This window comes from Salmo trutta, chromosome 32 (assembly GCF_901001165.1).
Source record: "Salmo trutta chromosome 32, fSalTru1.1, whole genome shotgun sequence".
In the NCBI taxonomy this organism is placed as follows: Eukaryota; Metazoa; Chordata; class Actinopteri; order Salmoniformes; family Salmonidae; genus Salmo; species Salmo trutta.
Genome location: NC_042988.1, coordinates 12,617,710 through 12,636,915, shown reverse-complemented (window position 1 = coordinate 12,636,915; position 19,206 = coordinate 12,617,710). Strand labels below are relative to the sequence as shown.

The window sequence follows — 19,206 nt, the reverse complement described above, 5'->3', positions numbered from 1 at the left end:
TGAGGGAGGAAAATTATGTGGATGTATTGAAGCAACATCTCACGACATCAGTCAGGAAGTTAAAGCTTGGTCGCAAATGTGTCTTCCAAATGGACAATGACCCCAAGCATACTTCCAAAGTTGTGGCAAAATGGCTTAAGGACAACAAAGTCAAGGTATTGGAGTGGCCATCAAAAAGCCCTGACCTCAATCCCATAGAAAATGTGTGGGCAGAACTGAAAAAAAGCGTGTGCGAGCAAGGAGGCCTACAAATCTGACTCAGTTACACCAGCTCTGTCAGGAGGAATGGGCCAAAATTCACCCAACTTATTGTGGAGTAGCTTGTGGAAGGCTACCTGAAATGTTTGACCCAAGTTAAACAATTTAAAGGCAATGTTACCAAATACTAATTGAGTGTATGTAAACTTCTGACCCACTAGGAATGTGATGAAAGAAATAAAAGCTGAAATAAATCATTCTCTCTACTATTATTCTGACATTTCACATTCTTAAAATAAAGTGGTGATCCTAACTGACCTAAGACAGGGAATTTTTACTAGGATTAAATGTAAGGAATTGTGAAAAACTGAGTTTAAATGTATTTGGCTAAGGTGTATGTAAACTTCCGACTTCAACTGTACACCTGTTCTGAAAGACCCCAGAGTCTGCAACACCGCCAAGCAAGCGGCACCACCAAGCAAGTGTCACATCCTGACCATGGTAAGCTGTTATTTTCTATGGTAGAGTAGGTCAGAGTGTGACAGGGGGGTTAATTTTATGTGTTCTATTTCTATGTTCTTAGGTTCTAGTTTTTGTATTTCTATGTTGGTTTGTTTGGGATGATCTCCAATTAGAAGCAGCTGGTCCTCGTTGTCTCTAATTGGAGATCATACTTAAGTAGGGGTTTTTCTTCCTTGGTTTTGTGGGTGATTATTTTTGAGTAGTGTTTGTTTCTCCTCTGTGTCATGGTTTGTTGTTTTGTCTATTCAGTTATTTGATGTATTGCATAGTTTCACAGAGTAAATAAAATGTGGAACTACACACACGCTGCACCTTGGTCCTCTCCTTTTGACAGCCGCGACAGCAAGCAACACCATGAAGACCAAGGAGCTCTCCAAACAGGTCAGGGACAAAGTTGTGGAGAAGTACAGATCAGGGTTGAGTTATAAAAAATCTCAGAAACTTTGAACATCCCAAGGAGCACCATTAAATCCATTATTAAAAAATTGAAAGAATATGGCACCACAACAAACCTGTCAAGAGAGGGCCGCCCACCAAAACTCACGGACCAGGCAAGGAGGGCATTAATCAGAGAGGCAACTAAGAGACCAAAGATAACCCTGAAGGATCTGCAAAGCTCCACAGCGGAGATTGGAGTATCTGTCCATATGACCACTTTAAGCCGTACACTCCACAGAACTGGGCTTTACGGAAGAGCAGACAGAAAAAAAACATTGCTTCACATTTCCACAAACTTCAAAGTGCTTGCTTCAGGGCCTGATTTACAGGCAGTTAGATTTGGGTATGTAATTTTAGGCGAAAATTGAAAAAAATAGGTAAAAGAAAAAAATAAGCAAACAAGTTTGGTGTTCACTAAAGGCATGTGGGAGAATCCCCAGGCATATGGAAGAAAGTACTCTGGTCAGATGAGACTAAAATGTAGATTTTTGGTCAACAGGGAAAACGGTGTTCTGCGGTGACGTTTAAAAATGTTGCTGTACATTGATGTCTAAAAAATTAGGCTACAGAAAATGTGGACTTGTGTAAGCCTCGCCGCTATACTCAAGTATGTGGGCGTACTGCAGTGACATCTAAAATGCTTTGAATTAATCAGCACCTTGGAGAGTGCTGTCCATTTCACCACCATAGATAGTAGGCTACTTGGCTGTTTACTCTGTCTGCTGCGCTGCTATATAGTGTTTGACACTTTTTTTCTCAATTGTTCCGGTAACTCAGATCCCCCTGGATAACCCCCCCTCACGCCCACTATGTGTTCCGGGACCTCCAGATTTACAAATGAAGCACTGCCCAACGCTCTAACCTCTAGGCTACCTGCCGCCCTATAGGGAAAGGGGAACAAGGTGCCTCTACCACCAATGACCAATAGCTAGAGGGATAACATCACTGAAACAACAAACACACTGTTCTAGGTGTGTCAGTATTCCCGGAGCGACACGTCATATTTAATACAATAGAGAGAATGATCACTAGCCCTCATTAGGACTGTTAGGTGACCCTCTAATTACAGACCATTCAGTCAGCTTCTAAAGGTTATCAGGGACGGTTCTTTGCATTCCCTCATACCTTTGATGAGACCATGTCTATTGCTGCAGCTAATTAACCATGTCTCCCTCACCACTAATCATAACGCTATGTCCTAACGAAGCTCACCACCACCCTGACATAATAGCATTCCACTACTTTACTCAAAACCCAGGAAATATCCTAGAGATGGTCTGTGGCAGGATCAGAGTCATTAAGGACTTCTGATAGACTCATCAAATGAGCAAACGAGTCAAACGCTACAACAGAAAATGAGCATTGATGGACAGTCTTTTTGTTGATGTCCCCGTCGACTGGACTAAAGATATCTTAATGACGTCTGTGGAGGGTGTAAATGAGACAACATAGGGCCTTATAAAAGGATTCAGAGAGAGGTGAGAGTAGAAGTGGACCCCACAGCCTTTGACAGAACATGTGTTTCAACACAAAGCACCTTACTACAGCACCAGGGATGGACACAGCATGCTCAACCACCAAGGTAGGATTGACTATGTAACACAGCTTTTATTACAGATGTTTTTACTGTGGAATATTTTAAGCTGCCATTATGGTCCTCAGACAAAGGTCATGTAGGTACAAAAGGGGATGTTCAGAAAAGTACATCAGGTATTGTTTTTGGATGCTTTTAAATTGGAATGGTAATGCTCGCTAACGCTCCCCAATTTGCATTGAGTGTTTTTAGAATGGAGATGGAACACCACTATTTGCACTTAGTGTGTCAGTCACTGCCCTGATATTTTCATGGGTTTGAATTCCTTTCAGTCTATGGAATGAGGTTTTTGGTAATGGGTGTAAGGATATTAAGCAATATCATTATCTTTCAAAAATAAGACCTTGTCTGAAGAAAACACTCTTAAACTGATAGTTGTTAGCAGACATGACTAAAAGCTTTCTGAAATTGTCCTCAATTAATATTCCTGAGTACATTTTAGCCTTCATTTTTTATATTAACCATAAAGTTATATTAACATAGGCCTATGCATCTCTCTCTCTATCTCACGCTCTCCTTTTTTTATGTTTGAGTTTGCAAGAAAGGCATTTCATTATACTTGTGCATGTGACATTAAAAAATGTGAATCTCTCTCTCTCTCATAAAGTTCTAACACTGAAATACTGTATCTGCTTTTACTGACAGAAACTCAAGGTTCTCATCTTGTTGCTACTCGTCTCTCATCTGGCCTGTGACGCTCAGGGGGTTGCCAACTGTTGCAGACAGAAATCCCACTCCTGCCGTCTTTACGTCCTGCTCTGTCGCTCAGGTAATGGGACGGGGACAAGGGGACCCCTCACTGATGACGCAGCCGCTGGAATCCTCACACTCGGTAAACGGAAAGAAACTGATGAACGTCGCTTCCAGAGCCGGTTGAATCAGCTACTCCACGGGTCACGGAACCAAGCGGCGGGAATCTTGACGATGGGGAAGAGGACCGAAGACACAGCAGAACCGCTCATGTGCTTGTTTCCCATTTTAGAGACGGCCCCCACTACCACGGCCCAGTTGGTTTTACAACTACCATTCAAGTGATTCATCTGGAAAACATCAATTTTGATGCATCATTTTTGAGGGACTGCGTCAAACATGGACTAAAGAAAAATATTTGAAAACATGGGTTTTGGGTAAAATATTCCTTTAAGATTTAATTTGTTTGTGGAGTAGGTGTTAGTAATTCTGTTAGTAATGTTGTAAATATTGTCTATGATCTCATTGGTGTAATAAAATGTGATAATGGTCACATGTAGCACCGTTGTATTTGCTTCCCTTGTGTCTCTTTGTATTTTAGGTGATGGGAAAGTAAATATGAAGAAAGTGACTGTCTTGAGGTTTGAGTCATCTAGTTGTGTCTATGTTTTGGCATCACAATAGCCAATAGCCCCAACCTGCCCAAATCCTCAACCCCTCAATCAGCCATGAACACATGGGTAGGTGTGTTTGTTCAAGTGAGTGTATGTACCAGAAAAGTACTTTTCCCAGAAAGACCTTGGTTTCTGTGAAAGCTGGAGGTATGCTGTATTTTCCATCTCTCTTTCATTCTAACCTGCCCTGCCTCTCGAAACTGACTCCATGATTCTTCCTCTTTCACAACTTTTCTCATGGGGGCAGCATGGAGCTGTTTCAAGGCTCAAGTCTGAATGGATCTCTGTGTTACTCAGAGGCCACATATTGTAGTCTGTTGTATAGCCACATATCGAGGTCAAGACCCACTGTATTTCTCCATCATTGCATTACATTCTCTTGCCACATTATTTGTCCCGATCTTCTTACCTTGTAGCTTCTTTTTAAATGTTTGTACTTTATATATAGGTAATAACTGAAAAACATCATTGTAACCATTGTTAAGGAAGTAAAGACTCAGTCTATTCTGCAGTCTTGTTTGTGTGTTCTTCATGCGTACAGTACTTCCATCCACTCACCTGGTCACAAACACACCAACAATTCACCATGCTATATCGACAGAAAAACACCAACACACGCTCACCGTGCCATGTTTTCTCTCGGTTACATGTCAGATCGCCTGGTAGGTATAGAGGAGGTGCTAATTAGAACAGGTGCTTAAGAGAGAGAGGGAGTCTGTCTGGGATACATTTCTATATTCATTTACTCATGCAGTACCAAGCTACCCAGCTAGCACATTTGGTTCCTTCCATGTTGTGAGAATGTACATTTTTGGTTTCCCATTGGTTCTGGGAACGAAGCCATAATTTTCCTGACTGGTAAAACTGAACGTTTTTTTGGGGTTCTGGGAATGTACATTTTTAGGTTGCAGGGAGGTTCTGAGAACAGTTTACTATGGTTCCCTGAAAGTTTTCCTGGGAGGTTTTATTAACATTCTGAGAATGAAATGTAAAGGTTATTTGGAGTTTTTTTTGGAACTTCCTCAACTTTCACTGACTGTTTCAATAAGACTTTTAATAACACTGATAGCTTAGGTTAATTGTTTTGAACTCCAAGCACAGATAGGACATACGGAAATGAATTTGCTTAGCATTAATCATGCAAACACATTTCTTTTTTATTGTGGCACGGCATCAGTGGGATTTGAACCTATGAGCTTCTATCCAGGATGGAGCTAGCATGCCATGTTTTTTTTTCACTCATTCAAAACTGTTCATTTTAGTCTATTCAAACAGATTGCATTTCAAAGGAAACAAGCACTCCTTAAGATCAGGTGTGACCAATTAGTGGTCGCGACCAACACACCTGAACACACTTAACAAGATAGAGGATAGAGAGACCCCTTGTTGACCCTGAGAACAGAATGTATATGTTTTAAAAAGCATTCTTAAAACATTCTTTGAACGTTACTAATGTTTTCTTGTGGTTTTTATGGAAAGTCTTCTTAATTTTCTGAGAACATGACTTTAAATAGAACCATGAGAAAACCTACAAATAACGTTATGCTGAAGTGCTGAAATTCCCACAGAATACCATTGTTTCTTAACGTTCTTGGAACAATTTGGGAACAATACTTTAAATAGAACCACAAGGAAACCTGTAGGAAATGTTATGCTGAAATACTGAAATTCCCACAGAAGAACGTTGTTTCTCAACGTTCTCTGAACTATTTGAGAACATTCCCAATGCCAAACCAGTTGCAAAACATTTCTAGAACATTACCAAAAGTTAAATTAAATGTAACCAGGTTTGAACTTTTAGGAAACGTTCTGTTAAAGTAATGAAAATGTTTTTTTTGTCAAGTTCCTTAAATGTGCTGAGAATGTTCCAAGGCCAAGCAACTATCCTGAACAATTCCCAGAACGTTGTGAGAAGGTTGTATGCAAAATAACCAGAGGACAACCATGCTCTCACCAAGCTCTAAGAAACATGGTTCTCAGAACATTATGTGCTAGCTGGGTAAGATGCTTATAAGACCTTATAGGCTTTTGATGATGTATGTGTTTATGTATATACATGTGAATCTTGTTCCTTATATATTCTAAAGCTGTGTGTGTGCGTGCGTGTGTGCCTACATGCGGGTGTGTACAATTTGCCTCCCTGTGCATGTCAACAGGTATACATGGGTATTCTCATCCCTATTTCCTTGTAAGGATACAGGATCAGAAGTGGATGATGGCAGTGGTGTGTATAGCAGAAAAAGAGGGAGGGGAGAGGCAGAATGAAAGAGAAAGCCAGATGAGATTCACTGGTCTACTGACTGCCAGTGTTTCTGTTAGAGGGGGTGCAACAAGAGAGAGTGTCTATTAGTGTGTGAAGGAGAGAGATGACGAGAGGACAGAGTTAGATAAGGTATAGAGCCTGAAGGCGTGCGCAAGAAGGAGAACGAACCGAGAAATGTATTGTTAATAAACAGTGAGAAGTGGAGAGTAGCAGGGGGTTCTCGCTTTCGGGGAAAGGGAGAGAGACAAAAGAGAAAGAGGAAAGGGAGATAGAGAAAAAGAGAGTAGAGGGAGGGAGAGAGAGAGAAACAGAAACAGGGAGAGAGGGGTGATAGAGCGATAGAGAATGGCAGAGACTGTGTGATAGAGAGAAGAGAGAGAGAGAGAGTACTGACTCAGATAACGGAAGTGGCGTGCGCATCCTGCTCTCCTGCTGGGGCTAGATGAGACTTCAGACTGATCTGTGAGGAGAGAAGAACAGAGAGATACACTACCTAACTTGATGACTCTAAGCTGACAGTGAGTTACACCTTAGCTTGATCCAAGGTGAGAAGAATAACTACCCACACTACAGAGAAGGAAGGAGCTAGAGAGAAAGAAAGATTATCAGCCTTACTTGGGATAAAGAAGAGGAAAGGTGGAAGAAAGAAGACTATAAACCTGAGACTGAGGTAAATGCCACTGATACCCAGCTGACCTGTAGCTGAGTGCTGAGACAGGATCAAGGGGAAGTATCTGTTGAAGTGCCGACTGCAGAGTTACGTTGGTCTGACTCGCCCTCTTCTCAGCTCTGTCTGTTCGGGGATGGAGTGACTTGGTGAGCCCAGCTGTGTCTTCATCGTTGGACAACATGCCTGTGATGAAGGGCCTCCTGGCCCCCCAGAACACCTTCCTGGACACCATCGCCAACCACTTTGATGGCACCCGTAAGTATACCCTTTACTCAAGCCTTTCTGCCTTTGTGCCACTGGTGAGGTAATTTACAAGTTGTGAACAAGTTGTGTTTAATACATTGTGACTTTTCATTGTAAGATTTCCACTTTGATTTTGCGTCAGCGGGTCAATGAAAATATGACTACCTATTGATTTTGGGCAGGATTATTGCCGAAGTATTGCGGAAGATCAGCATTATAGCTCGATTTAAAGGCAATGTCCCTGCGTTCGTGGAGACTGCAAATGCTGCATATGTTGGCTCAATCGGCAGTTACCTTTACATTTTAACTCAGAACTACTGCTATACAGATTTAAATATATTTATGACTATCTCATTCAAAGCGCATGGTGTCAAGCGTTAGAAGCATCGAGAAGCACAACTGTTTTTTTTGGGGGGGGGGCTGCTGTGTGATTAATACAAATTCTAGAGTCTATGTCACGTCCTGACCAGTAAAGGGGTTATTTGTTATTATAGTTTGGTCAGGATGTGTCAGGGGGTATTTGTTTTATATGGTTTTGAGTGTGTGTTTATGTAGAGGGGCGTTTTATTTATGTTTCCGGGGTTTTTGGTTTAGTTCTATGTTGTACAGTTCTATGTCTGTTTCTAGGGTGTTTATTTCTATGTTTAGTATTTGGGATTGGGGCCTTCAATTGGAGGCAGCTGGTTATCGTTGCCTCTGATTTTAGGTCCTATAATTAGGAGTTTGTTTGTTTTGGGGATTGTGGGAGATTGTTCTTTGTACTGCTGTGTGAGCATACAAGGCTGTTTGTCGTCCGGTCATCGTTTTCTTGTTTTGTTTCGTGTTAAATAAAATGAGCATTCACATACCTGCTGTGCCTTGGTCCATCCATTACGACGACCGTGACAGTCTAAGACGTTGGGGGGGTTATAAACTGGGATATGGAATTGTTTTAAGATGGTCCTACCATGGATCATTTAGCTATTTGAGTTAACATTTTAGGACCCTTTAGGTATCCCAAAAATATATTTAAAAAGTATTTGATAAAATATTGAATTTGGCCTTTAGTACCAAATACCACAGAAACACATTGAATAACACATTCATAAATGGCAAAAAAGACAATAAAAAAAAGAAATCCTAAGGAATAAGGTTTTGAATTGTCTGTCCTATATCTAGGAGAAATAAGAAAGCTCCGTCTTGTCGAGGTTGAGCTTAAGGTTGTGGGCCAGGCACAATATCTGCCAGGCACGCAGATATGTGTGTCTTCACCTGGGTGTCAGAAGGGGCTGAAGAAGAAAAGGAGTTCAATGTCATCTGCATAGCAATGATAGGAGAGACCATGTGAGGATATGACGGAGCCGAGTGACTTGGTGTATATGCAGGGTCAGGTAGGTTAGATTCTAAATGTAATCCTTTACAGTTACTAGTTACCTGTCCAAAATTGTAATCAGTAACGTAACTTTTGGATTACTCAAACTCAATAACGTAATCTGATTACATTCAGTTACTTTTAGATTACTTTTCCCTTAAGAGGCATTAGAGTAAGACAAAAATGTATGTTACCAATTGAATGGCATCTATTGCAGGATAAATCAATGTTAAAGTTTACATAGCTGGCCATGTATGGATGTTAAATTTGACTTTATGGTTGGTTGTGTAGGCTTATTCTAACCAATCGCTTTCTACTACATAATAATATAATACATAATACATTCTAATACATAATAATAAAATAAGAACTGACGCTGGAGATGAGAAGCAGGTACAGGGAGTAAACATTTAATGAATGGACAAGTGACAGAACAGGAACATCGTCAAAACAGGGGGAACAAAACAACATGACGACAATAACGCTGAAGCCGGGAACAACCTAGGGAACAGACAAATATAGGGGAGGTAATGAAAACAGGTGATTGAGTCCAATGAATCGCTGAAGCGTGTGACGAGGGACACAGGTGTGTGTAATGATGGTGGCAGGAGTGCGTAGTACTGGGCAGCCTGGCGTCCTCGGCATGACATAATAATATGATTAAATGATATCTTTACATTACTATATATCATTTATAAGTCCAAAAATGGATGTAGCAACTACAGATTGCCCTATTAAGTCTATCAAAAGTGTACACATTTGAGCATGTGTCCATTAGGCCTATGGATTTAGTTTTTTATCAGCATGAATTAGATTGAGCAATAAAAGCCCCACTTTTATTCCATAGGCTGGGATCCGCACTATGCATCTGTTGTAAAATAGCATTTTTCACTGGAAGTCCGCTGGTTTAAAAAACAATGAATGATAGGCATCTTAAATTCAACCATTATTGGGTTCAAATACACATTTAGATTTCTGAACAGCCATCCACGACAACCACAAGCCGTAAGGCACAACTAGCTAAATGAGAGAGCAGCATTGTGATTCACATAAATGCGGTATGTAGGTACCAATAATAAGTGATATCTGTATCACCGTAGACTACACCACAGCTCTCATCCTTACCTCCAAGCGTTTATTCAAGTTGGATAAATTTGGATGCTGACAGCAGTCGCACCATTGGAAGATATAGCTTGGACTGTAGCCTACAAAAGCCTATTTCTGATATTTTCCCGCGATCCATCAAACACATTTTGTGTGTCATCATAGTGGTCTCTGACTTGTGGTCAGACTCTCTCAGATGGAACAAACTTAGAGTTGCGCCTTTTTTCAATGCTGATTTGAATGTCATTAAGAAAACAGAGAAGCGTCAAAGATTTCTTTTGCAAACATCCTTTCTGAATTGAAAAGTAATCCTCAAAGTAATCACCTAGTTTTTCAAAAGTATCTGTAATCTGATTACAATTTTTTTGCTGGTAATGTAACAGATTACAGTTACCGTTTTTTTGTAATCCCTTACATCCCCAACCCTGTGTATATGCAGCCTGGCGAAAGAAAACCCTTCACAGGACACAAACTAATTTGGGGTTGTTTATTCTGTCAAAGCTTAACTTTAAAATAGAATAATGTAAGAGGGTAATCACCGCAAGTTTAAACCACCGTAAAGTAAAGTTCAGTTTAAATCACGATCACGTTAAATAAATCTGTTAGTAAAGTGCATAAAAACAATCTTAGTACAATAAGTACAAAGTGAAATGCATAAACGGTAGTGGTTCTGCTTTCTATAGAAAAACACAAGAAAATACAGAGACCACAATGTTCAGTTAGAATGGACTTTCTAACATTTCAAATTTCTGGGTACAAGATGTCCATAAACAAAATGACATTGTGCATGGAAAACCAAAATACATTTTGTCATAAAACAATAGGAATACTTACAAACACATTGTCGAGGTGATACCCTAATACCACATGGAACATCTCACCTATACTGCACTGGGGGAAATATCATATCAAACATTTAAATTACGATAAAAAAATGTAACAAAATACAACACCCTGAAGCTTTACATGAAATAGAATGTAATTCTGATAATTACTCACGCTTCAAATAATGTTATCATCAACTCCACCACGTGGTTCTGAGAGCACTGGTATTCAGCTAGCAAGAAGCTAACATCCTCATGTCAACCTGAAAGTATCAACAGGCTAACATTACCATCTTGCATAAATATTACAAAACAAACTCTTATACACTGCAGATGATGCAGAATATGATATATTCCGGTACAAGAGTAAGATAAAAAAGTATTATTTACCCATCTAAAGTATCGTTGGACCCACGATGGATTTCAACAGCTCTCCAGTGTAATTACTTGCTCTCACTCCTACACACTGCGCGTGCGCAATCCCATAACCTCCCTCAAACATTATTTATGGATATCTTATAGGGACAGTGCCATCTAGTGGATGTAAATGAATACAGCTATGTGCTTTTACCACCTGGCTACTTATTGAGAGAAGAGGAGAGGGCCTAGAACCAAGTCCTGGGGGACACCAGTAGTGGTGTCCTGGGGGACACCAGTACTTCGTGCAGACACAGATCCTCTCCACGTTAACTGGTAGGAGCAGCCTGCCAGGTAGGAAGCAATCCAAGAGTGTGCAGAGCCTGAGACTCCCAGCCCTGAGAGGGTGGAGAGGAGGATCTGATGGTTCACAGTGTCAAAGGCAGCGCATAGATCTAGGAGGATGAGAACAGAGGAGAGAGAGTCAGCTTTGGTAGTGCGGTGAGCCTCCGTGACACAGAGGAGAACAGTCTCATTTGAGTGACCCGTCTTGAAGCCTTGACTGGCTTGACACTAATAGCTAATTGCCTAGCAGAGGTGAAGAGCACACTTCCCGGTACTAATTGCTGATTGCATAGGAGAGGACAAACCACTCCCCCTCCAATACAGCCACTGATTACCAAAACAATAACAGTCACAAATTGCCCTGCCCTTTATTCCTGGTTGATGTGTCAACAATCAGCTGCAAGTTATGAGCAGTCAGCAGTTCATACACTAAGTACGCTACTGGAAAGACAGACAGCACTTAAAGTAAATGGCCCTAGCTAGCAAAAATACAGTAGTAAACAACAACAGATGAAGACAAAAATTATATTTATTACTCCTAGAGATATTAGGAGTGCTCTAGCTATAAATTGAAGCTACACCGCTACATGGCAAAACAATTATTAACTACTGAAAACACTACCTAGATTTGAATTTAGTTGAACTACTACTTAGTCCAACTACCACTCCACTACTACTACAAAATGTTGTTAAATTACTAGAAGAACTGTATGTAGTTCACCACTCCCCAACACTGTGTGTAAGTGGTACTGGAGAGGTGCAGCCAGTCAACACTGTGTGTAAGTGGTACTGGAGAGGGGCAGCCAGTCAACACTGTGTGTAAGTGGTACTGGAGAGGGGCAGCCAGTCAACACTGTGTGTAAGTGGTACTGGAGAGAGGCAGACAGTCAACACTGTGTGTAAGTGGTACTGGAGAGGGGCAGCCAGTCAACACTGTGTGTAAGTGGTACTGGAGAGGGGCAGCCAGTCAACACTGTGTGTAAGTGGTACTGGAGAGGGGCAGCCAGTCAACACTGTGTGTAAGTGGTACTGGAGAGGGGAGCCAGTCAACACTGTGTGTAAGTGGTACTGGAGAGGTGCAGCCAGTCAACACTGTGTGTAAGTGGTACTGGAGAGAGGCAGACAGTCAACACTGTGTGTAAGTGGTACTGGAGAGGGGCAGCCAGTCAACACTGTGTGTAAGTGGTACTGGAGAGAGGCAGCCAGTCAACACTTTGTGTAAGTGGTACTGGAGAGGGGCAGCCAGTCAACACTGTGTGTAAGTGGTACTGGAGAGGGGCAGCCAGTCAACACTGTGTGTAAGTGGTCCTGGAGAGGGGCAGCCAGTCAACACTGTGTGTAAGTGGTACTGGAGAGGTACAGCCAGTCAACACTGTGTGTAAGTGGTACTGGAGAGGGGCAGCCAGTCAACACTGTGTGTAAGTGGTACTGGAGAGGTACAGCCAGTCAACACTGACTGTAAGTGGTACTGGAGAGGGGCAGCCAGTCAACACTGTGTGTAAGTGGTACTGGAGAGGTGCAGCCAGTCAACACTGTGTGTAAGTGGTACTGGAGAGGTGCAGCCAGTCAACACTGTGTGTAAGTGGTACTGGAGAGGGGCAGCCAGTCAAGACAGTAATTCAGGCTGTGACAGTGATGGAGAGAGTGGTGAGAGCTCAGCAGAGGAGTGTGTGTGCTGTTGTTTTGGATTGAAGTGCCACTTGTTGGGCTGTTGTGTTTGCTGTCTGTATTGCTCCTCATTAAAGTGATACTTCGGGATTTTGGCAATGAAGCGAGCCAATGTTAACTTGTGTCAGTTCAAATCCAGAGACTTCCAGTCATTGCGCTGTCGCTAGTTAGCAATTGAGCTAACGCTAGTTAGCAACTTCCTTCAAACTGCACGCAGAGTCATAATAATCTGGGGAAGCAGATAAAGGTCTTCATTGCCTCCTGAAGTATCCCTTTAAGATCCATGAGTGCACTAGGTCTATGCAGCTGTGTAGGAGTTATTCCTATTTCTTTACACACAGAACACTGGAGTATAGAATTGCACCACATCTTTAAAAAGATGAAAGCCTGCACAGAGCCTTTAGGCTCCTCTTTCTTTTAGCTCACTCACAACCTGAAAGCCATTTTATTATTAGTCATATGTGTTCACAGTTCATGCATTTAGTTTGTCATCTATTAAGCACCTCTGCTTTTGACCATAGGATATATACTGAGTGTACAAAACATTAGAAATACCTGCCCTTTCCATGACATAGACTGACCAGGTGATTCCAGATGAAAGCTATGATCCCTTGTTGATGTCACTTGTTAAATTCACTTGTTAAATCCACTTGTTAAATCCACAATCAGTGTAGATGAAGGGGAGGAGACAGGTTAAAGAAGGATTTTTAAGTATTGAGACAATTGAGACATTGATTGTGTATGTGTGCCATTCAGAGGGTGAAGGGGCAAAGATTTAAGTGCCTTTGAACGGGGTATGGTAGTAGGTGCCAGTCACACTGTTTTTAGTGTGTCAAGAACGGCAATGCTGCTGGGTTTTTCATGCTCAACAGTTTCCCGTGTGTATCAAGAATGATCTACCACTCAAAGGACATCCAGCTAACTTGACACAACTGTAGGAATCATTGTAGTCAACATGGGCCAGCATCTCTTTGGAACACTTTAGACACCTTGTAGAGTTCATGCCCTGATGAATTGAGGCTGTTCTGAGGGCAAAAGGGGGTGAACTCAATATTAGGAAGGTGTTCCTAATGTTTTGTACAATAAGTATATGTCACTAATGGACTACTGTCGAAGCTGCATGATGCACTTTCCCATGGTCAGATTGGATCACACTCTTCTCAGTGGGTTACAAGAAGTGGGACATGACATCATGCTAGTGTGTGGCCGCTGATCTGTGTCCTGGCTGAGTTAATGAATTCAGTGTGAAGACAAACACACTCACACACACACACCAACCTGGACTCAGGAGTAGACGTAACAGAGTAAACGTAAACCCAGGACACTCCAATTATGATGATATGATATGTTACGTTTTGATATATATATATATATATATATATATATATATATATATATATATATATATATATATATATATATATGATATGTTGGGTTGTATTCATTGGTGGATGTCCATCATCCCATTTCTTATGATATGTTACGATTTACAATTTGTATGATATGCAATGCATTGCAATTCGTACAATACGCTACGGATTTGTAAAACGTATGATATGTAACGAATTCCAATCTGTTGTGGCTAACGTTAGATTGGTGGCTATGTTAGCTAGGTGGCTATAGCTAACGTTAGCTAGGTGACTAAGGTTAGCTAGGCTAGGGGTTAGGGTAAGGGTTAAGGTTAGGGTTGGGCTTCCCGAGTGGCACAGAGGTCTAAGGCACTGCATCGCAGTGCTTGAGGTGTAACTACAGACCCGGGTTCGATCCCAGGCTGTGTCGCAGCCGGCCGCGACCGGAAGACCCATGAGACTGCGCACAATTGGCCCAGCGTCGTCCGGGTTAGGGGAGGGTTTGGCTGGCTGGGATGTCCTTGTCCCATCGCGCACTAGGGACTCCTGTGGCGGGCCAGGCGCATGCACGCTGACTTCGGTTGCCCGTTGGAAGTTGTTTCCTCCGACACATGCGGCTGACTTCCGGGTTAAGCAAGCAGTGTGTCAAGAAGCAGTGCGGCTTGGCTGGGTTGTGTTTCGGAGGCAGCATGGCTCTCGACCTTCGCCTCTCCCGAGTCCGTATGGGAGTAGCAGCGATGGGACAAGACTGTAACTATCAATTGGATATCACAAAATTGGAGAGCAAAAGGGGTAAAAAGTACAATAAATAAATAAATAAAGTTCAGGGTTAAGGTTATAGGAAGGTTTAGCTAACATGCTAAGTAGTTGCAAAGTTGTAATTAGCTAAAATGCTAATGCTGTCCGTAATGACATTTGAACACGTAACCTTTGGGTTGCTAGATGTTCACGTTATACGCCTGTTTACCCATCCACCCCGAACAACCACCCTATTTTCGTTTTTCCCTTAAGTAGCCTGCTGTCTTACGTAACCATACCAAATGTAACATATCATACTAATACGTCTAGTCTATGAGACCAGGCTGCACACACACACCCACACAAATACAGAGTCAGAATAACTTTTTTCACAAGTTTGGGGGTTACAGGTCCTCCGTGTCATGGTGTGGGTGGAGGAGCTGGCCAAAAGCTTTAATGGACAAGACTGAACCGGTCTGGGGGAAGTGGGAGGTAGTAGTTGGAGCTTGAAATGTCTGTAGGGAGCTGATAAAATAGTCCAAAACGTTGACTTTCTTCTGTCCGAGTTCAAGACCTTCTGGGCAGCTTCTTCATTTTTTTATTTTTTTTATTTAACCTTTATTTAACTACGCAAATCAGTTAAGAACAAATTCTTATTTACAATGACGGCCTACCCCGGCCAAACCCTAACCCAGACGACGCTGGGCCAATTGTGCACCGCAATATGGAACTCCCAATCACAGCCGGTTCTGATACAGCCTGGACTCAAACCAGGCTCTGTAGTGACGCCTCTAGCACTGAAATGCAGTGCCTTAGACCGCTGCGCCACTCAGGAGCCCACACAGTGTATAATAGATGTCAAAATAATTGACTTCAACCTATGACCTATGACATAATATTCTAATAGCATGCGCGACAACAAATGGGTGGATGTGGGTATGTTTGCAATGTATGTCTGACTGCCTCCCTCAACTCAATGACCCTCTCCATTGTGTAATGTGAATGGACCAAGCAATTACAGAATGAAGGAAAGTGAGAGCCAAATGATCCCAACATGTGAGCAGGAACATAATTATGTAGGGGTTAAGCGCCAATCAAACAGCACCTGGGTATCGATATCAGTCACCCACTCTGCAAAAGTAGGCTAATATACGTAACTCCATCCATCCCATACACAACCAAATGAGTAACCCTAGTAATGTCTGGTGGACTGTAACAGGCTGTGACGAAGGACAGTTCCCTCTATAACAATCCATTATGTCATTTCTCATTTCACTCTTAATACATTATTTAGTCGTTGCCCGAATGCAAATAAACTACTATGTACAGTACACATGTACACATTGTACAGTTATTCCCATTTATATGTACATTTCAGGTTGCCCTCTGTGGATTATGGTATCGGGATGTCAGAGCGGAGTTATCATTGCAACGTTTATGCAGCAATAGTTGTATTTGTGTGCACAATGAGGCTAAAGCTCTCATTGTTGTCTCATTGTCGCTCCACAGAATGATTCAGTCTGTATGTGTGGGAGGGGAGCTACACACAGCTTTACCCTCCTAATTGAGGCATTCAATTATTTAATAGCATTTCCCCTCCATTTCAATTCACAAATTGTGATTATTGTTGTTGTGATTTCAATGACTCCAGCCACCCTAGTCATAGACTGTTCTCTCTGCTACCGCACGGCAAGCGGTACCGGAGCGCCAAGTCTTGGTCCAAGAGGTTTCTAAAAAGCTTCTACACCCAAGCCATAAAACTCCTGAGCATCTAGTCAAATGGCTACCCAGACTATTTGCATTGCCCCCCCCTCTTTTACACTGCTGCTACTCTCTGTTATTATCTATGCATAGTCACTTTAATAACTCTATCTACATGTACATATTACCACAATTGCCTCGACTAACCGGTGCCCCCGCACATTGACTCTGTACCGGTATCCCCTGTATATAGCCTTGCTATTGTTATTTTACTGCTGCTCTTTAATTATTTGTTACTTTTATTTCTTATTTGTATTTTTTTTGTTTAAAAAAAAGTTTTTTAAAAACTGCATTGTTGGTTAGGGCTTGTAAGTAAGCATTTCACTGTACACCTTTTGTATTCGGCGCATGTGACAAATACAATTTGATTTGATTTGATTGACACAAAGGGCCTGGCTTTTTTGCTTGTGTAATGTAAGTAGATTGGTTTGGGTTTTGCTCTTCGTCACCTAATGTCAATTATTGAAGCTACAAGTGCATGAACTGAAAAGTAAAGAAGTCCCTTTTGTCGTGCGGTCGGTCATTTCAGAAATTATTCTGGGAGAAAATGAAAGAGGCAATGAGAAATAGAAGCACTTAAGAGCTTTGAAGGTTCGATATGGCTTTCACTATGAACTTCCATTCTGCCATTCTTGCATCAGATAAAAAGAAGGAGAGAGAGAGAGAGAGAGATGAGAGAGAGAGAGGAGAGAGAGAGAGAGAGAGAGAGAGAGAGAGAGAGAGAGAGAGAGAGAGAGAGAGAGAGAGAGAGAGAGAGAGAGAGAGAGAGAGAGAGAGAGAGAGAGAGAGAGAGAGAGAGAGAGAGAGAGAGAGAGAGAGGGGGAAAGACTGGTAGACTGGGTGTATTTTAGCAGAATGATAGAGTCATGTTGGAGAAAGGACTTACCATCTGTTTGCTTTGGTTTAGAAAAACAACCTTGTTTCACTTGTCTATATCAGTCTAAGCCAAGTAACAATGAAAATCATGATGCTACTGTAAAAACAACTCTATTGGTCCAAATACACCTCAGGTTTTTTAATAATCAGTATGTTTTCCCATAGGATTAACTTATTGCAAATCTATTATCCTGGTTACCTCCTCCTTGTGGAAATAACATCTTCGCCATATGCTTTTTATTAAAAACAATTACAAATTGCTATGGCAACCCAAGCCTGGGCACATAAAGTCTCATGTAGCTTCTGTACTAATTATCTCTACATGAGTCACTTAGAGACTGTGACATTTCAAGAGTTGAATGTCTTTCTCTAGAGGAAATACTGTATACAGTAACAGTATACTACCAACCTCAATCTAAAGATATCCTCCATCTTTACAGCTTTCTACAACAGCCAGACTTAGTCCATGGCTCAGTAGGCTGAGGGTTGCCTGGGGGTCGGACTGTGGCAGAACGAACTTAACAAGAGATCTGGAGCACTTAGGTCCTCTTCACCACTCTGTGTGAACTAATGATCAATTAGACTTGTGTACTTAGTGTGTATATAATACTGCCACAACATCTACAGTATTGTCAATGCAAATGTCTATTATTTTCTTGTGTTTCAAGGAGGACTTATCCAGATTGCCTCATTAGCTAATGATAATGGGCTGCTTATGTAAAGACTCAAACTGTGACCTCAGTGTTTACGCACTATGCATCTAATAATAACGGAGATAATTAGTGTATTGATTGACAGGGTATGACCAGACCATCACCACATGTACAGTCGAGAATAGGAAACTCTGGCCATGAAATTCTATCTTGTCCAATGCAAACCACCCCTGTGTGGAAGAGCAGTGGATGAATAGATACATTATGGAATTGAATTCAGTCAGTGGAATCATTTCCTATGGTAACTCTATACGGCAGTGACCCAATGGACTTGGAGTGACCTAATGGACTTGATAGTTGGGGACAGGTGACAACGGACAGGCATTGGATTGTGGGAGACATCTGTGAGGGGCAATTGTCTCTGCACAATGATGCACAGTGCTGCAATACAGTCTACTTTGCAACCCTTTAGAAAGGGTGGAGCAGATGGGAGGGAGACGGTCCATTTAACAGCTGCCTGCAAAACATTTCTTTATGGAGATGAGTTGTTCAACTCACTATGGAAGAATATATCATTCATAAATGTTTATAGCTGTACCAAATACACAATGATGTTCTCTCTCTCAACAGAGTAAGCAGGTAAATAGCAGCTACATAGAGGTACATTTAAATCAAGCAAATTAAATTTGAACAAAAACTTCAAGGAGTATGTTAAATAATCCCACAGCATAAAAATAAATACATCTATTAAAAAATCTACAACACCCTTGCCTTTTGTTGAACTAACACTCGCACTTGACTTTGTCCTCTACTAGCACTGACCTTGCTGATATTGTCTGTCCCACCGAGCTATCTGAAGACGAACGCACTAACTCAGTCGCTCTGGAT

At 41.6% G+C, this 19,206-nt stretch overlaps 2 protein-coding genes across 2 annotated transcripts in view; both read left to right on the top strand.

Moving 5' to 3' along the window:
* Nucleotides 1-2,658: 2,658 nt before the first annotated feature.
* Nucleotides 2,659-3,905, top strand: LOC115170609 (orexin-like). The gene is made up of 2 exons (XM_029726865.1): nt 2,659-2,740; nt 3,398-3,905. Exons 1-2 carry the CDS (start codon nt 2,675-2,677, stop codon nt 3,785-3,787), a joined length of 456 nt encoding a protein of 151 aa, XP_029582725.1. The 5' UTR covers nt 2,659-2,674; the 3' UTR covers nt 3,788-3,905.
* A 3,310-nt stretch (nt 3,906-7,215) lies between these two features.
* Nucleotides 7,216-19,206, top strand: part of kcnh4a (potassium voltage-gated channel, subfamily H (eag-related), member 4a) — a 28,148-nt gene continuing 16,157 nt past the window's right edge. The window contains exon 1 of the mRNA XM_029727625.1: nt 7,216-7,304. Coding sequence (XP_029583485.1) covers nt 7,229-7,304 — 76 coding nt within the window. The 5' untranslated portion in view covers nt 7,216-7,228. The remainder of the gene's footprint in view (nt 7,305-19,206) is intronic.

Coding starts and splice junctions, on each gene's coding strand:
- LOC115170609 (XM_029726865.1), top strand. CDS start 2,675: ATGTGTTTCAACACAAAGCACCTTACTACAGCACCAGGGATGGACACA. Junction 2,741..3,397: donor CAGCATGCTCAACCACCAAG/GTAGGATTGACT, acceptor TTTTACTGACAG/AAACTCAAGGTTCTCATCTT.